Source organism: Tupaia chinensis, unplaced genomic scaffold, assembly GCF_000334495.1.
Source record: "Tupaia chinensis unplaced genomic scaffold, TupChi_1.0 Scaffold148607_1, whole genome shotgun sequence".
In the NCBI taxonomy this organism is placed as follows: domain Eukaryota; kingdom Metazoa; phylum Chordata; class Mammalia; order Scandentia; family Tupaiidae; genus Tupaia; species Tupaia belangeri.
Window position 1 is genome coordinate 2,543,336 of NW_006208456.1, and position 20,278 is coordinate 2,563,613.

Genomic DNA, 20,278 nt, shown 5'->3' on the forward strand with positions numbered 1-20,278 from the left:
GTTCCAAGCCACCGGGTCCGGGACGCGAACCGTGGTCGACTACGTGGGAGTCCAGCGACATAGCCATTACGCCAACTGCTGGTTCCCAAGACCTGCATTTTTTTTTAAATAATTATTTTATTTAACTTTATTTATTTATTTTAATTTGACCAGAGAGGAACAGAGTGAGAGAGAGAAAGTGAGAAAGCAAGCTGCCAGGTCAGGTCTGAGACTCCAACCATGGTTGGCCAAGTGGGAGTCTGCCACGCCATCTGCTGGCCCCCCAAGACCTGCATTTTAAACACGCATGCTCACCTCATCCTCCTCCTGGTCATCTTCCTGGCCCTGCAGCTCCTCTTGAACTCCGTAGGACACAGTCTGGATGGCGACATCCTCTTCAGCGCGGCCAGGTTCTGTGGGTCGCTCCGTGGGCTCCACCTGAGACTCCCTGTTCTCTGTGAAGCTGGTCTCACAGCTGCCTGTCCTGGGTTCCTTGGCCTTGTCCCTCCCCAGGAGGCAGCTGGGTCGGTACCAGGCCTCCACGGCCAGCTGCAGGGACCCGGGGTCCAGGAGCTGGTGGGCGCGACCAGGGCCGGCACCACCCAGGAGGTAGGAGTAGAGCTTCTCCTGGCAGGACCAGCTGGGCGCAGCCTCCGCGTAGGGATAGGGGCTGTGGAGGTGGGCGGGGCTCCCGGGCAGCAGCGGGTTCTGCAGTTCACTCAGACTCTCCATGGTTCTGGGGGCAGGTGCGGCGAGCGGAGCCTGGGCTGGCCGAGCAGTCCTGAGAGAGCCTGTCAGGGAAGCAGGACAGACGGACACTGAGGCCAGGCCACCAGATGCAGGTCTGGAAGTGGGGGAGAGTGCAGGTCTGTAGGCCGACTTAGCTCAAACCCCGCAGTTGGCAATTGCCTGCTGTGGACCCTGGGACTGGCTGCTTAACTTCTCAGAGTCCGTGAACTGGGGCTAGACCCTCAGAGAATTGGCTCACACATTTTTCTATTCAATACAGTATTTTTCTTTTTTAAAAAAATCTTATTTATTTATTTTTTGAGGGATTTTTACTGTATGGCATGCGTACTCACTGGGAAGACAGAAAGTGAAACATCACCCTCTGGGGGGTGGCCATACCTCAATCCCTGTTCCTCCATTCTCCTCTCAGGATCTTGGGCCCACAGGCAAACGCACCCAGCATGAGTTTTTTAAGCCACTGGGTCCAGAACCGTGATTGACTACGTGGGAATCCAGTGACATAACCCTTATGCCATTTGCCGGTCCCTTTTTTATTTTATCTTTTATCCTCTTACTTTTTTTATTTTTATTTTTTTAAATTTTATATAGACCCTTGTGTCAAAGGCTGACTCTCAATAGATCCCAGCAAGGGCGCTCCTCTGCTACTTATGACACCCCAACCCAGAAGCAGGTTGTCTACAAATGGTTTAGCTCCAGTTTCCCCCCCAAATGTGGGTTCTGCGGTGGGTGAGGGAGTGGCCCTTCAACCCCTGTTTATGGAGCCTCTGCTGTATGCCAGGCACTGCCCCAGGTGCTGGGGACATGGCGGTGAGAAAGGCGAGGAGTGAGGACAAGGGCAAGGAGCACCTTGTCTCCGTGGTGCTTCCAGCCTGTCCCGAGAACACAGCAGAGGGCGGAGGGCTGTACGACCGCGGAGCTGACCCGGGGAAGCAGGAGGGCTTGAGTACGTAGGAACAAGGCGAAGGGGTGCGGACAGAGCAGGTATGCAGAGGCCCTGTGGCCCAGGGGAAGGCAGGCAGGGCTCAGGGCACAGGGGGAGGTGTGAGCTGGTTTGCGGGGAGCAGACCCTAAGCACTGTGGAAGCCTAATGGGGCTGCAGGGGTTCCACAGGGGCAATAGAATGAAATGTGGGCCTAGAAGCCTTCCCCTTGCTCTGTCGGGGAGTGGCGAGGATTAGGCTGACTGGTACCTTTTGCTCTGGCTTTGGGTAAGTAAGCAGACGATAACTGGGACTCAGTGGTGGCAGAGACGGAGAAAAAAGAGACAGGTTTTGGGAGACATTGGCAGGACTTCATGGCAGACCAGACTTGGGTTGAGGGAGGGTTTGTTCTAGGGTTGAGTGGGACCATGCTTTGCCCAGAGCTTGGCACGTATACCTGCTTAAGGGGGTCTGTCTCCCCAGGCATGGCCTTTGGGGGTGCACCTTAGGCTAAGCTCCCCTCTAAGACAAACTATGACTTCAGGAAGTTTCCATAGGATCCATCATAGGCCTCCCGGGATGAGGCCTGGACCTTCACGTCCTGGACGATGTAGACACACTACAGGGCTACCTGTCCTCTCAGCCCATCCGAGTGCCTACTGGATGAATACCTGGGGTGGCAGGCCCAGAGGAAGAGGGGCAGCCTGGAGTGTGACGGCATGCTCTCTGTGTGGTAGGTGGAAGTAGATTTTAAGGGGGGGTGGGGCTGGCCAGGTCTTGGGACCTCCTGCTCTCTTCCCAGGGCCCTCATGAAGCTAGAGGGTGACAGGGTCATATTTTGCCCTGGATTCCTGATGTGAAGACTGGGCGTTCAGTGTTAGTTTGGATGGCTGGGAGAAGGGTCCCAACTCCTCCCCCAGGGAAGGCATGGATGGTGCTGGAGACATCGGGCTGCCATGTTTCCGGGGCCCTGTTGGTGTGTTACCCAGTGAGCTCCACGTGGGCTGTCACCAGCTGTAGCCAAGCCTCTCCATGTGCAGGTATAGGCACTCAGGCTGGGGTAGGACATGTAGGCGTCGGTCTGCTCGCTCACAAATGCAAGGGCCTCACTACTCCCCATTCCTTCCTCACCAGGAGTCAAAAATGCAAGACCCTGAGCTTTGGTGATTAGGAGGGATACCGTTCTGTAGGTGGGGAGCTGGCAGTACCCACAGTAGAGGCCTTGTCAGGCCAGGCTTGTGTCTGGGCTGCTCTGGGCAGATTCCCAGCAGGACTGGTTTCTTCTGATGCTCAGGGCAGCTTCTGAGCCCCCACCGTAGCCTCCCTCCTCCTAGCAGGAGTGACCCACGGCTGTGAAAGTGAAGGGCAGACCATAAGGTCTATGGATTTGGGAGCCAGGTACATCAGAGTGGAATCCTGGCCCCATTAGCTTTTTGACTTGGCCCTTCAGTTTCCCCATCTGTACCATGAGGGGTTGGATGAAAATGATGGTTGGTCACTGATGTTGATTGTGGCATTAATGTCTATGACCCTGTGGGCCCAAGGAGCCCCAAAGAAGTGAACCCCCCACTTCCCGCCCCTATCTAGTGTCAAGGACAGAGGAGCACATTCAGAGCCTAGTGAGGTGCAGTCACTGCCCCTCCATGGCCCTGAGCAGCATGAGGGAGGCAAAGAAAAGGCAAGCAATGTCCTTTCCAGATGGACAGCATGGCCGTGGAGGCATCTCCACACTGCCCACTCCCCTGTGCTGTCCAGTCTCAGCCCTGCCCCTCCACCCTCTTCCTTCTTGCCCAGCCTCTGGGAGTCTAGGACGAGGCTCCTGCAGGTCCCTCAACCTCATTTCCAGGGGATCTTCATGTGCCTTCCCCCCACCTAAAGCATCCAGCCAAAGCACTGGACTGTCACCACCCGTGAGCTGAGGTCTGCAGGGTATGGAGGGTCCTGAGGGAAGGGTGGGCAGCCCCAGGGCCCTCAGAGCAGATTATTGTATCACGTTCCCCCACGGTCTGCCGCTTGTATGCCTCCTGAACCCCAAGAAGGTCTGGAAGCTATCTGGACACTGCAGGGGTGTTGCAGGGAATGTCCAAAGTAGTCAGAGCAGCTGGATTTCAGCTCATCCCCCAGTCCTGTCAGATCTCTTGGCCAAAGTGAGCCTCCTGCAATCTGAGCTGCACTCAGCCTTTCCTGGAATACCTCCTCCCTCGCACTCTGATGGTGCCTTTGAGCAGGGCTTCTCGACACTTCATTTGCAAAGATGCATGATCTTGATTTTATGCAACAGGGGACAACTGGAAGCCACCTGGATGCCCAACCACTGGGAACAAGCCACATAAACTAGGGTGCACAACGCAGTGGTACGCTGACTTCCAACAGGTTTACTAAGACTAATGATGTGAGAAAACGCTCGTGGCAGATTCAGTGAGAAGGAAGAAGAGAAAGCGGCGCCCGCATGCAATCGCAACTTCACCAAATGCCGACAGTGATTATCTCCAGGGGCGGGAGCACAGGTGCTTTTCATTTTCCTTATGTCCCATTTTTTTCTGACTTCCACATTTATTTTTTTTTTTATAATCAGCATGTACTACTTTTGAACCAGAAAAAAAATTAAGTGCATAGATTTCTTCTGAGCCAAATTATCTAAAATCAGCTTAAAATCTCCGCAAGCTGGGGGTTCCTTCTGGGCTTGGTGGCTGAGCATGCATGAAAACCTGCCCCTCCCTTACACACTGACACACACGTGCACACTCACACACACTCACTCACATTGTCACACACACTGACACATACACATGTACACTCACACCCTCACGCTCACACCTCCACTTCCACAAAACAACCTGAGTTAGTGGCTGCAGTACCCCTCAGTGCAGCCACAGGATGTGGGGCCCTCTCTCTAGCCACGTTCCCCATAGCCTACTAGGGCCACATGGAGTCCATGGACCTGAGCAGGGGACCCAGACAGAGTCCTTGCCAGAAGGAGGAGGCAGCAGGTCCTCAGGCCCGGCATTCTCTGCCGTTGGCCTGGCCTTTCAGTCTCTTCTGAGTCTGCCTCTGCCTGTCCCCCCTGGAGAAAGGGACCAGGATTCAAAGCAGAGCAGTTATCTTCACCCCCCCTGCTGCCTCGTCTCACCTGGACTGTGTGCCTCAGACTCTGAGTGTGCGGTTGCCTGTGTACCTGCAGGTGAACGTGCCTGCATGCGCGTGTGTGCGAATGTGCGCTCTGCCCCAGAGGACAGCTACGAGCGGTCAGGGAGCTGAAGTTAAGGAGAGGGCTCCAAATTGTGCAGCTGGGGCTGCAGGTCTTGGCGGTGGTCTGAGAAGCCGCAGTCCCCGGTTTGTCTCCTTCGGAGCCGGAGCCGAGGACTGAGCTGGGCCACAGGGAGTTCCAGTCCCCAATTTGGAGATGGAGAGTGCACTCCCCCTCTCAGGCAAGGGCCAGGAGGCCCCGCAGGAGCCTCTGGGTCCAGTTACTGCCTCCCGCAGAGTCCAGTTGCACGAGTCCATTCATGTGTGTAACGTGGGTTTGCTCATCTCTAAGATGTACGGGAGGGCTCGGAGGGGGTGGTTTTTAACACACGGCCCTGGGGCTCCCAGTAGGGAGAAGAGAAGGGTAACTGCACTAGTGGAGCTTTTGTGCCAGGCGCTGGAGCTGCTTGTTTTGACTCTATCATTCCAGTGGGAGAGCAACAACAGGGCAGGCTTCCTCCTCCAGCTGCAGACTGAGTCATGTCACACCAACTGCCGCCCGCCCGAGAGCTAGAGAGCTGAGGGGGTCTGAAGGCGGTGAGAATCGCCAGGAAGTGAACTCGAGGGGTCAAAATGCCAGGTCCCAGAAGAAAGGGGAACACAGAGAGGTGAGCCTGACACTTGGCACCGGCCGCTTTCCCTGCTGAGGCCCTTCCTATGCCTAGTGGCAGCTCAGAACTACTGTTCCAGAAGTATCGGGGGTGGAGAGAAAAACAGGAGTCAGGCCTATTAGGGTGGAGGCCCTCAGTAAACATCACAGGTTTTCCGTGAGAACTTCTTAGGGTTTTTTTTTGGGGGGGAGAGGTTTTCGGTATAGGGCACGTGCGCTCGCCAGACAGAGAGAGACATAGAGACAGAAAGCGAGAAATCACCCCCCAGGGGGATGGTCACACCACAATCCCTTCTCCTCCATTCTCCTCTCGGGATCTTGGGCACGCACGCACATGCACCTGGCGTGAGTTTTAAGCCACCGGGTCCGGGATGCGAACCGCGGTCGACTACGTGGGAGTCCAGCGACATAGCCATTACGCTAACTGCTGGTTCCCCCGTGAGAACTTCTTTAGGGAGACACTCTAGAAGTAGGAGCGAACCAGAAATAAATCAGCCCTCGCAAGGACTGAAACCAGGCTTTGAATTAGCTCCCCTCTGATTGGATATGGCCGATCTGCACGTAGCCTCGCTATTTGCCAGAAGCAAAAAGTTGTCTCATAAGCTGGAGGGTTTGTTCAAGCTGGAGTGCTAGATTCCACTCTCACAGTTTTTATCCTTTATGAGAGAGACAGAGAGGCTTTTTGTTTGTTTGTTTGTTTGCCAGAAGACACATGTGCTTGTCAGAGAGAAACATACAGACAGAGAAAAGGAGAGGGAAAGTGTGAAATCGCACCCACCCCATCCCCGGGGATGGCCACGCCTCAATCCCTTCTCCAACCTTGTCTTTTGAGCATGCACATACATGAACCCTGTGTGTCTTTTGGGCGGCTGGTCTGGGACCTGGAGCACACAGGGGACCACATGGAATCTAGCCACCTTAACCACCATGCCACTTGCTGACCTGAGAAAGGCATTACTGACAGGGTCTTGTATCATAGTCCTCCTGCCCCAGCCTTCCCATCAGCTAGGATTATACAGGTGTGTACAACTGTGTTCATGTTGGTCTAAGAACCAAACCCAAGCCTCCCGTGTGGCTTCCAGCCTTCCAGCTACAATACCGTCCGTGTGCCACTGCAGCTGGGCTGGAATTTGCATCTCCGACCAGTTCTCAGCTGATGCACTGCTAGTCCCAGGGCCAGAGTCTGAGAGCCACTGCTTCGATAAGCATTGAAAGAAGAGTAAAAGGTGTATCATCAATAAGCTAAGGTCAGTTGGTGGTGCGGTGGTTAAGGATCCCATATGACCAACTGTGTGGTTCGAGTCCTCGACCTGGTGGCTTGAGTAACATGCTGGGCACATGTGCATGCATGACCAAAATCCTGAGAGGAGGAGAAAAGAGGAGGGATGTGGTAGCCATCTGTCCCCACATCCCATGGGGAGCTTTCTCACATTCTCTCTCTCTCTGGCAAGTAAATAAAAATAAAGAAAAAAGAAAGAAAGGAAATAAAAAGAAAAAACTCAATAAGCTAATAGATGGAGAACTTGAAGTAACAGAATTACTTGATTAACCCAAAAGGAGGCAAGAAAAGATAGAAAGAAGAATATAGAAGATATAGGTGACATACATAGAAAATAAAATCCCAACTATATCGGTAATTACACTGAATGTAAATGGAATAAAACTGCCCACAAGAAGGCAAAGCGTATTTTATTCTATTTGTATAAAATTTTAGGAAAGACAAATACCATAGAGATGAAAGCGAATTGATGGTTGCTAAGGGCAGGAGGGAGCAGAGGGGCCTTGACAAGAAAGAGGGCATGGGGACATGTGCATGCATGACCAAAATTCCGAGAGGAGAAGAAAAGAGGAGGGATGTGGTAGCCATCTGTCCCCACATCCCATGGGGAGCTTTCTCACATTCTCTCTCTCTCTGGCAAGTAAATAAAAATAAAGAAAAAAGAAAGAAAGGAAATAAAAAGAAAAAACTCAATAAGCTAATAGATGGAGAACTTGAAGTAACAGAATTACTTGATTAACCCAAAAGGAGGCAAGAAAAGATAGAAAGAAGAATATAGAAGATATAGGTGACATACATAGAAAATAAAATCCCAACTATATCGGTAATTACACTGAATGTAAATGGAATAAAACTGCCCACAAGAAGGCAAAGCGTATTTTATTCTATTTGTATAAAATTTTAGGAAAGACAAATACCATAGAGATGAAAGCGAATTGATGGTTGCTAAGGGCAGGAGGGAGCAGAGGGGCCTTGACAAGAAAGAGGGCATGGGGACATGGAGTGCTGAGACTGCTCTGCAATTCCTTTTTTTTTTTTTTTTTTTTTTTTAGCGTTTTTGTCATAGGGCACTTGAGCTTGCCAGACAGTGAGAGGGAAAGTGAGAAATTACCCTAGAGGGGATGGCCACACCACAATCTCTTCTCCTCCAGTCTCCTCTTGGGATTTTGGGCACACATGCAGCAAAGGCACCCAGCGTGATCTTCGAGCCTCCGGGTCTGGGATTCAAACTACAGTCAGCCATGTCCAGCACATTACCCATCATGCCACCTGCTGCCCCACCTGCTGACCCCAATTTAAATTAAAAAAAATTGCCAGAGGGCATGTGCGCTAGTCCAAGAAAGACAGAGAAAGGGAGAGGGAGAAAGCATCCTCCAATAAAGCGTGGCCATACCACAGTCTCTTCTCCTTTACTCCATCCTGGTGGGGTTTGGGGCATGCATGCACATGTGCCCAGGGTGTTTTTCTTTTAAAGAATTATTTATTCATTCATTTATTTTAATTTGACCAGAGAGAGAGACAGAGAGGGAAAGTGAGAAAGCAAGCTACCAGGTCTGGGACTCAAACTGTGGTTGGCCATACGGGAGTGTTCAGCACCTTAACCACCACACCACCTGCTGGTCTCCCCAGAGTTGTTTTTCAAGCTGCCAGGTCCAGAACTTGAAGCACATGGTCAGCCAGAGAGAGAGAGAGAGAGAAAGTAACAAAGCAAGCCATCAGGTCTGGGACTCGATCCTTGGTCGGCCATGTGGGAATCCAGAGCCGTAACCACTACACCACCTGCTGGCCCCAGAGTGCATACTTTTTTTTTTTTTTCTTTTCAATTGTCAGAGGCCATGTGTGAGAGAGAGAGAACTATTAATAGGGTGTGATCACACAGCTATATATGTTTTTTCCATTTCTCCATCCTGCCAGAATTTTGGGCACACATGACACGGTGGTTTTCAAGCCACCAGGGTTGGGGCTTGAATAGGAGTTGGCCATGTGGGACTCAGGGGGCAGTGCACAGTACCTAACCACTGCTCCACAGGGCCAGCCCTAGAGTGCTTGCTTTAACCTCTAGCCAGTGATGCAGTGGTGGGAGAACCTGTGGTCCTGACACATGAAATAAATGAACTGGCCCGAGCAGCAGCAATTTCTCCAGGTTTCGCTGAAAGGTGAAGCCTTGAGGAGATTTGCTATACACCCAGCCTGGGGAGCCATGGAGAGCTTGGAGGAGGCTCCCTGGACACTTAGAAGCCAAAGGGCAAGGTAATGTGTGACCAGGAGGTGGGTCATATCCTCAGGCTGGGGCCAGCCTTTAGAATGGAACAGCTACCGTTTACCACAGCCTCACTCGGGCTGGAATTTCACACACTTTATCTCAACACTTTGCTTTTATTTCCCTTTAAAAAATATATTTTATTTAACTTTATTTATTTTAATTTTACTAGAGACAGAGTGAGAGAGAGATGGACAGTGTGAAAGCAAGCCACCAGTCCTGGGACTTGAACCCTGGTTGTCCATGTGGGAGTCCAGCACCCTTAATCACCATGCCACCTGCTGGCCTATTTCCCATTTCTTTCTTTCTTTCTTTTTTCGGAGAGGTTTTTTGCTACAGGGCACGTGCACTCACCAGAAAGTCAGAGAGAGACAGAAAGACAGAGAGACAGCGAGACAGAAAGTGAGAAATCACCCCCCAGAGGGGATGGCCACACTGCAATCTCTTCTCCATTCTAATCTTGGGATCTTGGGCACACATGCACACGCGCCCGGTGTGAGTTTAAGCCACTGGTTTCAGGACTGGAACCACGGTCGACAACATGGGAGTCCAGTGACATAGCCATTACGCCAACTGCTGGTCCCTCCCATTTCTTAGATGAGAAAACCAAGACTCAGAAAGATTAAGTAACTTGCCCGCAATCAAACAATGATAGATATTAGATTTGAACTCAGGTTAGACTTAGTCCAAAGCTCGGGTTCTCATTCACTATACCTTTCAGGTATACCTGTGTACAGAGGGTCGTGGTAATGTGTACATTTCAGAGGAGAGTGCTGAGGTGTCTTGAATGGGTTAACACCAGAGTCTTCAGGGAAGGAAATGAGAAATGTGAGCTTAAAGATGAAGAGATCTGGGGTGATTTAGCAGCCCAAGGGTGGCTGCTACATCATCTTACAATCTGGATGCAAGTAAATACAGAGCCATTGTGAAGAGCCCGAGCTGCTGGCTACTATCTCTCAGTGTAACAAGAGAGGTTCCTTTAAACTGGAAGATAAAAGCCAGCACTTCCTAGTAGGGCAAAAGATTAAATAGAAATGATTAAAATCCAAGGAAAAGGTGAAATCTGTAAGAAGAGGTGCTAGACCATCCTCCCGTCAGATAATATAGCAACTGTTCTATAACTGGGAAGCGCTCTAACTCTGGGAGCTGCCAGTAAATGGCTTGGGGCTGGATTTGATTGTTTCTGGCTGCTAAGCTCGAGAGCCACCAAGCCAGTTTGGAGTCATTAGCTGCAGCTTGCTGCGTCTGACAGAACAGGGAAAAAGAACCAGGGTGGAGGGGGGCAGACTGGCAGAGTCAAGAAAAATAGGGACCTCGTTTCCTTTGTTTCAGTTTGCCTCCTCAGCAAACCTAATACAAGTGATTATCCTCTCTCTTCTCTGTCTGCAAATGCTCCTACCTCCTGAGTTTTTCTAACAGCACTTAACACATTGTAGTCGTCCTGACTTAAAAAAAAAATCAAATTGGGGCTGGATAGTGGCGCAGTAGTGAAAAACAAGATGCTCTGCAGGGCTGACCCACATGGGAAGGTTCTAGATTCACCTCCGGAAACCTCACTGAGTACATCGCGGCCATGTCCAAGCCAGTATTATGGGGCTGGCTGCGGTTGGGGGTAGACGTGGCATCAAGAGCCCCTGGGGTGCCATCTCTCCATCTCTTTCTCTCTGACCCTTTTGTTCAAGGAAGAAAGAAATAAACTTTTAAAATAAAAATAAATAGGTAGGACCAGCCCGTGGCATGGTGGTTAAGGTGGCTAGATCCCACATGACTAACTGTGTGGTTTGAGTCCAAACCAGCTGCTTAGAAAACAATGCTGGGCCTGTGTGCATGCCTGCCCAAAAACCTGAAAGGAGGAGAGATGGGAAGGGATTGTAGCGTGACCATCCTCATTTAGGATGCTTTCTCACTTTTCCTCTCTCTCTGTCTCTGTCTCTCTCCAGTGAGTGTATGTGCTTTCTGGCAAATTAAAAAAAAAATAGTGAAAATAGGGGTCCAGCAAGTGACATAATGGTTAAGGCACTGGACTCCCACACGGTCAACTGTGGTTTGAGTCCTGAATCCAGTGGCTTGAAAATCATGCCAGGCTTGTGTGCATGCATGCCCAAAATTCCAAGGAGAGAATGGAGAAGGGATAGCAGCATGCCCAGCCCCCATGGGGAGAGTGATTTCTCACTTTCCCTCTCTGTCTCTCATTAGTGAGTGCATGCAACCCATGGCAAAAACCTAAAAAAAAGGCAAAAAACAAAAAAGTAAAAATAAAATAATTGTGATCCTTTGTAAAGTCAGGCTGCAAATACTTTGACACTCCTCCCCTGGAGAGCTAGGGATCTATGCCCCTCCTCTCTAATCTGGGCGGGCCTGTGACTGCTTCAATCTCAGCGCACGGTGAAAGTGACACTATAATACGTGACTTCCGAGGCCAGGTTATACAAGGCCATGCTTCCTCCACCTTGTACACAGGAACACTCACTCTCAGAAACTGGAGCTGTCCCAGGAGGAGCTGGCCTACTCAGAGGCCACCGTGCTAGAGGGGCTACGTAGATGCGAACGCTCCTGTTGATGGGACTCGCTGAGCCCAGCCTTTGAGTCATCCCTGATGCCAGACGTGGGAGTGAAGCCGTCTTGGGCTCTCCAAACCAGCTCACCTGTCACCAGGTGAACTCTGTCAGTCAATGCCACATGGAAAGGAATAGCCACACAGCTAAAACCTGGCTGGATTTCTGATCCCTGAAATCCTGCAGTATTATAAAGTGCCTGTTGTTTCAAGCTACTAAATTTCAGAGTGGTTAGGTAGCAGCCAATGGCTGGAACATCTTTCCCCAGCACCATGTCCCCTCCCTGCTCCTGTCCCTCTTGCTCCCTCACTTCACAGCCATGTTTCTCAGAAGCTCCACTCATATCAGAATGCTTCAGCTCTAGCTCAAAGGTCTCTACCGCAGGGAGGCCATGCTCACATCCTCAGTTATCTGCTCTTCGGAGGAAGGGCTTATCACAGGCTCTATTTATATATGTGTGATTTGTTGAATAGTGTCTTTCTTCCTCAGCAGATTGTGAGCACCAAGGGCTTGGGGACTGGGTCTCCCTGCATCTCCTTGAACGGCATATAGGAGGCTCTCAGTAATCAGTGGCTCTCATGAATGAATGAGTGAGTGAATTAGTGAATGGGTGAGTAGGTATACTGAGACTCCTGGTAAGAAAGTACTTTCCGGGGTCTGGGATGAATGGAGCACACCTGCCAGCACATTCAATTCTGCACAGCAAACGTTCTTGAGCAGTGCTTTCAGGCCAGTGCTGGGGATTCAAAAGTCAGCAAGATGTGGTACCTGCTCTGCGGAGGGGTGGGGAATGCAGCCTCACAAGTACAAAATTTCCCACTGTGCTGGCAGCATGTGGAATGCATGCTGTGGGTGTGCTGAGAGGGGACTCCTGCCCTTGGATGGTAGTGGAGGCGAAGCAACGTGGGAACGAGGAAAAGGCTTCTCAGAGCCGGGGCATTTAAACTGATCCTTGAAGGAGGAACTGGAGTCATCTGGATGGGACAATGAGAGAAACACATTTCCAGCAGAGGGACAGCACAAATAAGGGCATGGGGTAGTGGCACGGAAGGTGGTTGGGACGAGGCAAGCGGACGGGGAAGGCTGCCTACACTACCCTGAGGAGCTTTGTTTTATGGGCAGTGGGGAGTCAGCGGTGGGTGTAGTACAGGTGACTTGGTCACGCCTGGGTTTTAAACAGAGTACTCTGGATGGCAGCCCCATCCAGAGGTGAGTGAGACTAGGAGTCCTGGTAAGAAACTGTAGTAGGGCTGGCTCAGTAGCCCAGTAATGTGCTGCTCAAGGGAGGCGCTGCCCCTCAGATGGTATGGTGGTTAAGGTGCTGGATTCCCACAGGGCTGACCATGGTTCAAGTCCCAGATCTGGCGGCTTGCTTTCTCACGTTCCTTTTCTCACTCTCACTCTGCCTCTCTCTGGTAAAATTAAAATATAATTATAATAAGTAAAGCAAAATAATTGTTAAAAATAAGAGAGGCAGAGTCGCCCACATGGTGACTGTGGTTCAAATCCCCAGCCTGGTCACCTGAAACAGTCTGAGAACACATATGAATCTCCAGGATCTGATGAGATGGAGGACCAGAGGAAGGGATGCAGCCTGACCAGACTGTATGGAGGATGCTCCTCTCTCTCACTCTCACATGCACGTACACATGTTCTGTCATAAATAAAGGGGGAGAAATGGGGCCAAGTGTGACACAGCATAAAATGCAACGCTCTGCAGGGCTGTCCTACATGGATCTGGGTTTGCATCTGGAGACCTCCCTGAGGATGCTGGGTACGTACATGGCCATGATCCAGGGCTGGCCGGGGCAGAGGTTGGGGGTGAATGGCAATGTCAGGGCTATTGGGGGTGCTGGCTCTCTGTTGTTCTTGCTTATGGAAGAAATAACCACAAAATAAACTTTAAGAGACGATTGTAGGAATGTGAGCAGGAGAGGATGGGGCCCTTAACCATCTGTGGCAGGATGGATGGAGAGGAAGAGTCACGTCTAAGGAGTGGCGAGGAGGGAAATGACTAGGAATTGTGGCAAACTAGAAGTGAGAGAGAGGGGCGGCCAAGAATGACGCCCAGGTTTCTGGTTTTTGTCAACCAAACAGAAGGCAATGTGGCCAACTGAGACAGAAAACCTAGGGGAGGCTATTGGTTCAAGGGGGCAGCCCGAGCACAAATGACCACTGCTCTGCCTTAAGAGACTTAAAATGACAGGATATACAATATATATATATTTTTTTTTTTTTTGAGAGAGATTTTTAGTGTAGGGTGTGTGCTCACCAAAGAGATAGAGAGACAGATAGACAGAGAGACAGAAAGTGAGAAACCACTCCCTGTGGGGGTGGCCATACTGTAATCCCTTCTCCTTTCAGAGGAGTTTCAAGCCTTAGAGTCTGGGACTCCAATTGTGGTCGGCCATGTGGGAATCTAGTGCCTTAACCACTACACCACCTGTGGGCCCCAGGATATATATTTTTAGAACCATGAAATTGTAACAAAACTGAAAGACAAACGAGATTATTACTGGGTCAGAAACACTGAGGAATTCCTGGGAATAAAGAGCAGATGAGATTCCTTGGTGAAGAAATTAGTGCAGAGAAAGCTACAGCCCCAAATGCCAAGGGTGAGAACAACTGCCATTCCAGGGCGAGGTCTGCAGGAAAAATAAACTTAGCCAAGTGCAGAGGAAATCCCCACCAGCTATCTTAGTCAACACCTCCCTTCATGTATGAATGGACAACAGAAGAAAATGAAAAACAACTCTATGAAAATAAAAGAGAAGGAATAAATAAAGAGAATAATGAACCCAATATAATTACAAGATCACTCAGGTTACAGTAAAGATCTTTATGAATGCTTTGAATTAATATCAGAGAGTTGTAAGAGCACACTGACTCTGTGCAGTGAGAATAGGAGCCGGATGGTGGTGCAATAGTGTAACGCGACCCTCTGCGAGGCTGGGTTTACATGCGGAGGCCTCCCTGATATGCTGAGTACACAAGTCCATGTTCCAGAGCTGGCCCAGGCTGGGAGTGAACTGTGGCATCAGAACCCTGGTAGAGATGCCTTCTTTCACTCATGGAAGAAAGAAGAAAGAGAGAAAGAAAGAAGAGAGAAAGAAAGAAGCTTTTAAAAAAAACCAACATGGGGTCAGCAGGTGGCATGGTGGTTAAGGTGTTGGATTCTCACATGGCTGACCACAGTTCAAGTCCCAGATCTGGGAACTTCAAACTCATGCCAGGTACACGTGTGTGCATGCCCAAAATCCCAAGAGGAGAATAGAGGAGAAGGGATTGCAGTGTGGTTGTTCTCCCTGAGGGATGATTTCTCTCTGTGTGTCTCTTCAGCAAGCGCATGCACCCTAAAGCAAAAATATGTGTTAAAAAAAAACACAACTTCCCTCTCCCCCCACACCCCCAACCCTCCCAAAAGAACAGGCTGCTGTTAAAAAAGGAATAATTTAAGAACATGAAAGAGTTTTTGAAATTGAAAATAGTTGCCCAAGTTTTCAAAAACTTGGAGAGACTGGATAATAGAATGAACACAGGTAAAGTCTAATCTTTTAATGCAAAAGAAAAAGTGAATGAGATTCCACAAGGTAGAGAACAAAAGATGGAACTTATGAAAGAAAATTAAGAGACATGGGGGAACAGTCCAGGAGGTCCAACATCGATCTAATAGGAGTTTCAGAGAGATGCAACAGGAAGACCAGAGGAGGAAAATAATACAAAAGCCAAAGTAGAAAGTGAGCTGAAAAAAGAAAAATTGAGTTGAAAAGGCCTGCCAAGAGGCCAGCAGGTGGCATAGTGGTTAACGTGCTGAAGTCCCACATGGCTGACTGCAGTTTGAATCTTGGACCCAGCAGCTTGCAATTCAAGCTGAGAGTGTGTGCATGTGTGCCCAAGATCCCAAGAAGAGAGTGGAGGAAAAGGAATTGCAGTGTGGCCATCTCCCCGTGTGTGTGTGTGTGTGTGTGTGAGAGAGAGAGAGAGAAAGAGAGAGAGAGAGAGAGAGAGAGAGAGAGAGAGAGAGAGAGAGATTTCTTGCTTTCTGTCTCTCTGGTGAGCACACATACCCTACAGCAAAAATCTCTCAAGAAAAAAAAAGGCCTACCAAGTTCCAAGCTGGAAAAAATTATGTAAGAGAGAGGGAGAACATGCAGGATGGGGAGAAGTGGGTAAGTCTGGTTTTAAAGAGCCTTTGGGATACCAGGGCAGACACCAGGACCCGCTGGCTGCTAGATCTGTGGAGTTGAGACCCGGTGTGGTGGTCAGGGCTGGAGAGAAACTTGAGAATCACTGAAGAACTTCTCGGGAAGGAAGAGGAGAGCAGAACAGAGGAGAGGACAGGAAAGGAGAGGAGAAGACTGAGATGAGGACCCAGGGAAGACACAGAGCAGCGGGAACCCTTTCCACTCCCATGCGAGGTTTCTTAGATGTTATCTTCCAGAGAGAATCAGCCTAATCAGCCTGCCCTTCTAACCCTTTCCACCCTGGGCTCCCCTGGGCCTGACTGCCCTCTTTTTTTTTTTTTTTCTTTTTGAGAGGTTTTTGCTATAGGGTGTATGTACTTGCCAGAAAGACAGAGAGAAATAGAGAGACAGAAAGCGAGACATCATTCCCCAGGGGGGATGGCCATGCCACAATCCCTCCTCCTCCATTCTCCTTTCGGGATCTTGGGCATGCACGCACACACGCCTGGCGTAAGTTTAAGCCACTGGGTCCAGGACTAGAACTGTGGTTGACTACATGGGAGTCCAGCGACATAGCCATTACGCCAACTGCTGATCCCCTGACTGCCCTCTTCTTTAAGGCCTAAGCCACCTTCCTGGGGGATGGGTTTGTAGTTGACAAGGGTGAAAATTGCTGAGAGGGTTGGGATGGCGGTGGCTCCATTACTCACATTAGTCCATTTGCAGGTGGAAATCACATCTTTAGTCTCACTGAAAGAACCTGTCTTTCCACTGAAGCAGCTCATTCCCAACCACTTAGAAGCAAACAGCGCGTCTAATGGCGGCCGATAACACACCTAATGGAGAGGTAGAGCAGCCAGCCCTCACTCCCTGCTTGGTGCACTCGGGTGGGTGTGGGGAGTAGAGACGGCAGGGAGGGAGGGAGGAAACAAAACCAAGCAAAAAGACTTGATACCATGAGTGGGGGTGAAGATCAGTTCTCCTTGCCTCCCTGACTGCTAGCAGAGGGGTCCTTGCCCCAGAATGGCTGTCATCTGAGCCTCTGAGAAGGAAAGGAGGGAAGGAGGGAAGAAGATTGGAAAACAGAAGATTACGAGGACTGGAATGTGTCTTCTCCCCAAAGTGAGGGCTGATTCTTCTGCTTCTTTCTCCGTGGAGTGATATACTTAGGGGCTGGAAGCCCCTCTAGGACGTACAGATGAATTGACTTTCAAACCTGAAGGTAATTAGTGTGTGGATGTCTCCAGAAATTCTCTACCTCTGTCATCTTGTGTCACACAGGGGAGGGACCTGCATGTATGTCCCTCAGTGTTTACTCTCTTTCTCTCTCACACACACAATTTCTCAATGAGCACATTGCATTTATTCTTCCTCTTTCTCATCTCCCCCCACCCCGGCCCCAGATAACCCAGATCACCTAATCACGTGCCAGGGTCGATTTGTATTTTCCCTGCGGCCTTGCAGAGGGGCCAGAGTAGGAGCCTCAGTAAGGAGGGGGCAGGAGGGGGACATGGGGAGTAGCCAGTGGGTAGTTTTCCCTGGTTGGGAGAGGAGCCAGATGTCATCTGCCTGGGTGACCAGAGATGCCTGGCACCCTGACAGCTCTGGGCATGGGGTGTCCACCCAGAGAGCTGCAGAAGGAGAGGTAACGGATTGTCCTCACCTCAGCAGCAGGCCAGCTCCTTGACAGACTATTCTTGCAGAAAATAAAGCCCCTCTCTACACATGCTGCCGTTGCTGAGGCCGCCACCACTGCGTTAGGAGGGTTAGTGACTGTCCATTAACTCTGGAGAACTGATTCTCACCAGGGCTGTGCTAACAGCTGAGAGCCAGAAAGTGCTGACGTGTGGGGGCAGGCTGGTCCCCCCACCCTGGCTGGGCACTCACAGGGTAAGTCGGCAAGGTCACTGGCAGGGCTCATTCCGCTCTACCCCAGTGCCAATTAGCTAAGGTCTTCCTGAGCATTGGCTGGGCCTGCCACAGATGAGAAACATCATTGTCAGAGAAGCTTGTTTTGTTTTTATATATATATTTTAAAAAAAACCTCTCCAAAGGGCTGAATTTTTCCTTACTGTCCCCTCCTCCAGTTTTTCTAGGAGAGAGATCCTGCTCAGATAGGGTCCGTGGCTCTTGGCTCTTCGCAAGGGATTTTGTTTGGTGAAGCAGTTTCCTGCCCTCTTAGTTGGAGGCAGGAGCCCTCCCAGCTCAGCCACTCTGTCTACACTCATGGATTTTCTGGGGAAATAAGAGAAAGAGGGGTCCTTGAGAAAACACCAGAAATATAAATTGCTTTTCTGGTTCTTGTTGGTCCCTTCCACTTCATTCATGAAATCCAGTTCATCACTAAAAGGTCATTAACTTTTTAAATCAAGTTTATAAGGGACCAGTAGTTGGCATAATGGCTATGTCACTGGCTATGTCCCATGTAGTCGACTGTAGTTCGAGTCCCAGACCTGGTGGCTTAAACTCAATCCAGGTGCGTGTGCATGCGTGCCCAAGATCCCGAGAGAATAGAGAAGGGATTGCGATGTGGTCATCCCTCTTGGGGGTGGATTTCTTGCTTTCTGTCTCTCTGTCTCTCTCTGTCTTTCTGGTGAGCACATGCGCCCTAGAGCAAAAACCTCTCCAAAATAATAATAATAATAAGTTGGTATACTGTATCTGAGAACTGAGGACAGCCTCAGAGAGCCCCACAGAACATAAGGGCTCAGAATCTTATAACTCCTAGAGTCCAACATTCCTACAGATGAGAAAAGGAAGGCCACAGAGGAGAAGAGGTCTGCCTGAGATAGTCAGTGGCAGATCTTGGACCGGAACACAGAGCTCCTGATTCCCAAGTCAAATGCTTTTATTCTGATACATTTGAACATTTCATTCCCTTATTTCACACCCAATTACTGAGTCCTTACTATCTTCCAGGTGCTGTGGGGGAAGGGGGTGTGGAGGGATGCAAAGAGATTAAAAACAACAGAGTCCCTGCCTTCAAGGAGCTGTTTCCCTGGATCTGTGATCCTTGGGGGGGGACAAAACTGTGAGTCAGACTCTCACCCTATATTATCATCTATAGGTGATGATGGAAGAGGCGGGAGCATAAACCTTTCAGTCTTTTAGATTTTTAAGCTGATTCTGGGACCCCAGGGAGGCCAAGGACAAAAGGAATCATGCCAGGCTGGGAGAAGAGAGGGATGGGTGACAATAACCTGGTAACTGCTAGCAGGCCAGTCAGGGGAGAGGAACAATGACAGCAGATCACACTGGGATAGTTGACCAGCCTCCCATCAGGTACACTGTTTTGTTGAGTCCCCTAGACAGTTCAATAGGTGAGAAGAGAAGCTACCTTCTTCTTACTTTAAGAGTGAAAAAACTGGTTCAGAGAACTCAGGAAACTGGCCTGAGCCAGTAAGATCCAGTGCAGAGCCAGGAACTTCTAGTTTAGTGCTCTTTCTGCCACTGGCGGTGGGAAAGTTGTGCTGGGTTGGAGGGTAGAAAGCAGCGGTCAGCCACAGAGATAGGCCGCCTTCCTCTACGCAGTTTTATTTTGATCGCTACATTCTGCCACTCACAGAACTCTGCTCTGGAGAACTGGAAGCACTTTGCAGGCCTGAATGAGCTCATTTAGTACACTCTTGCCAGAAAGAGAGAGCACTCCAAGTGGAGGTTCTGTCTAGGGTCACCAGCATTCAGGCACATAGTGGGAAACAGGACTCAGGGTCCCCCAGTCTTTGCTCTCATGCCCCAAGCAGTGTGACACAAAGCCAGCCTCCTTCCATGAGAGTCAAGAAGGCCACGGGAAAAACATCGAGGTAGCTTCCAGTGCCCTTTCCTTCTTTGGAGAAATGGGCTAATCAGTCTTAAGCGGTCTGGTGTATTCTTTGGCCCAAGGAATTTCTTCTAGAGCAAGAAATCTCAGAGCAGGGGGGACCACAGCCACCCACTGTCATCGGTGGGCCTGTATGGGAGATAGGAGCTTAACGAAGCCCACTCAGGTTTTCCTAGTTTGGCAGAACCCTGATGCAGACTGGGGTACAAGGGAGTCTGGGAGATTCTAATCAGTGTCCCTTGCAACCAATGGGCAGTGTGTCTCAGCGGTGCCTGAGGTCAGGGCCAAGGCCTGGAGGTGTTGGGTCAGGGGCCCAGGTGTCTGTCTTGGCTCCAGTCCCACAAGCCCCTCCCAGTATCCCCAGCCTGCAAGCTGAGGGCTGGGGATGGACGTGGCGCTAGCTCTGATGGAGCAAGCACAGGGTGCGTGCGACCACCAGGGAGTCCCCATCCTTGAGGGCTCCCTTTGCCCTCCCCGGCTCACTCCGGGCTCGGAGCCTAGCTGAGCGCTCCCGCTGCGTCCCCAGACAGCCCCTTACCTGTCCCGCCGCGGAAGGTCCCGCCTCCTTCGCGGAGCTCGGAGGCCCGGCATGGGCCGGAGAGCGACGGTGTCCCCGCCTCGCGGCCGCGGTGGAACTCCCAAGAGGGCTCCTCTGTTCCCGGCCCCGCGTCCCTGC

The 20,278-nt window shown here is 50.5% G+C and overlaps 1 protein-coding gene across 1 annotated transcript in view; it reads right to left on the bottom strand.

Moving 5' to 3' along the window:
- The window catches only part of SYNDIG1L (synapse differentiation inducing 1 like), a 24,121-nt gene extending 3,896 nt beyond the window's left edge, over nucleotides 1-20,225 (bottom strand). The window contains exons 1-2 of the mRNA XM_006170545.2: nucleotides 20,141-20,225; nucleotides 295-770 (exon numbers count right to left, since the gene is read on the bottom strand). Coding sequence (XP_006170607.1) covers nucleotides 295-711 — 417 coding nt within the window. The 5' untranslated portion in view covers nucleotides 712-770; nucleotides 20,141-20,225. The remainder of the gene's footprint in view (nucleotides 1-294; nucleotides 771-20,140) is intronic.
- Nucleotides 20,226-20,278: the final 53 nt, after the last annotated feature.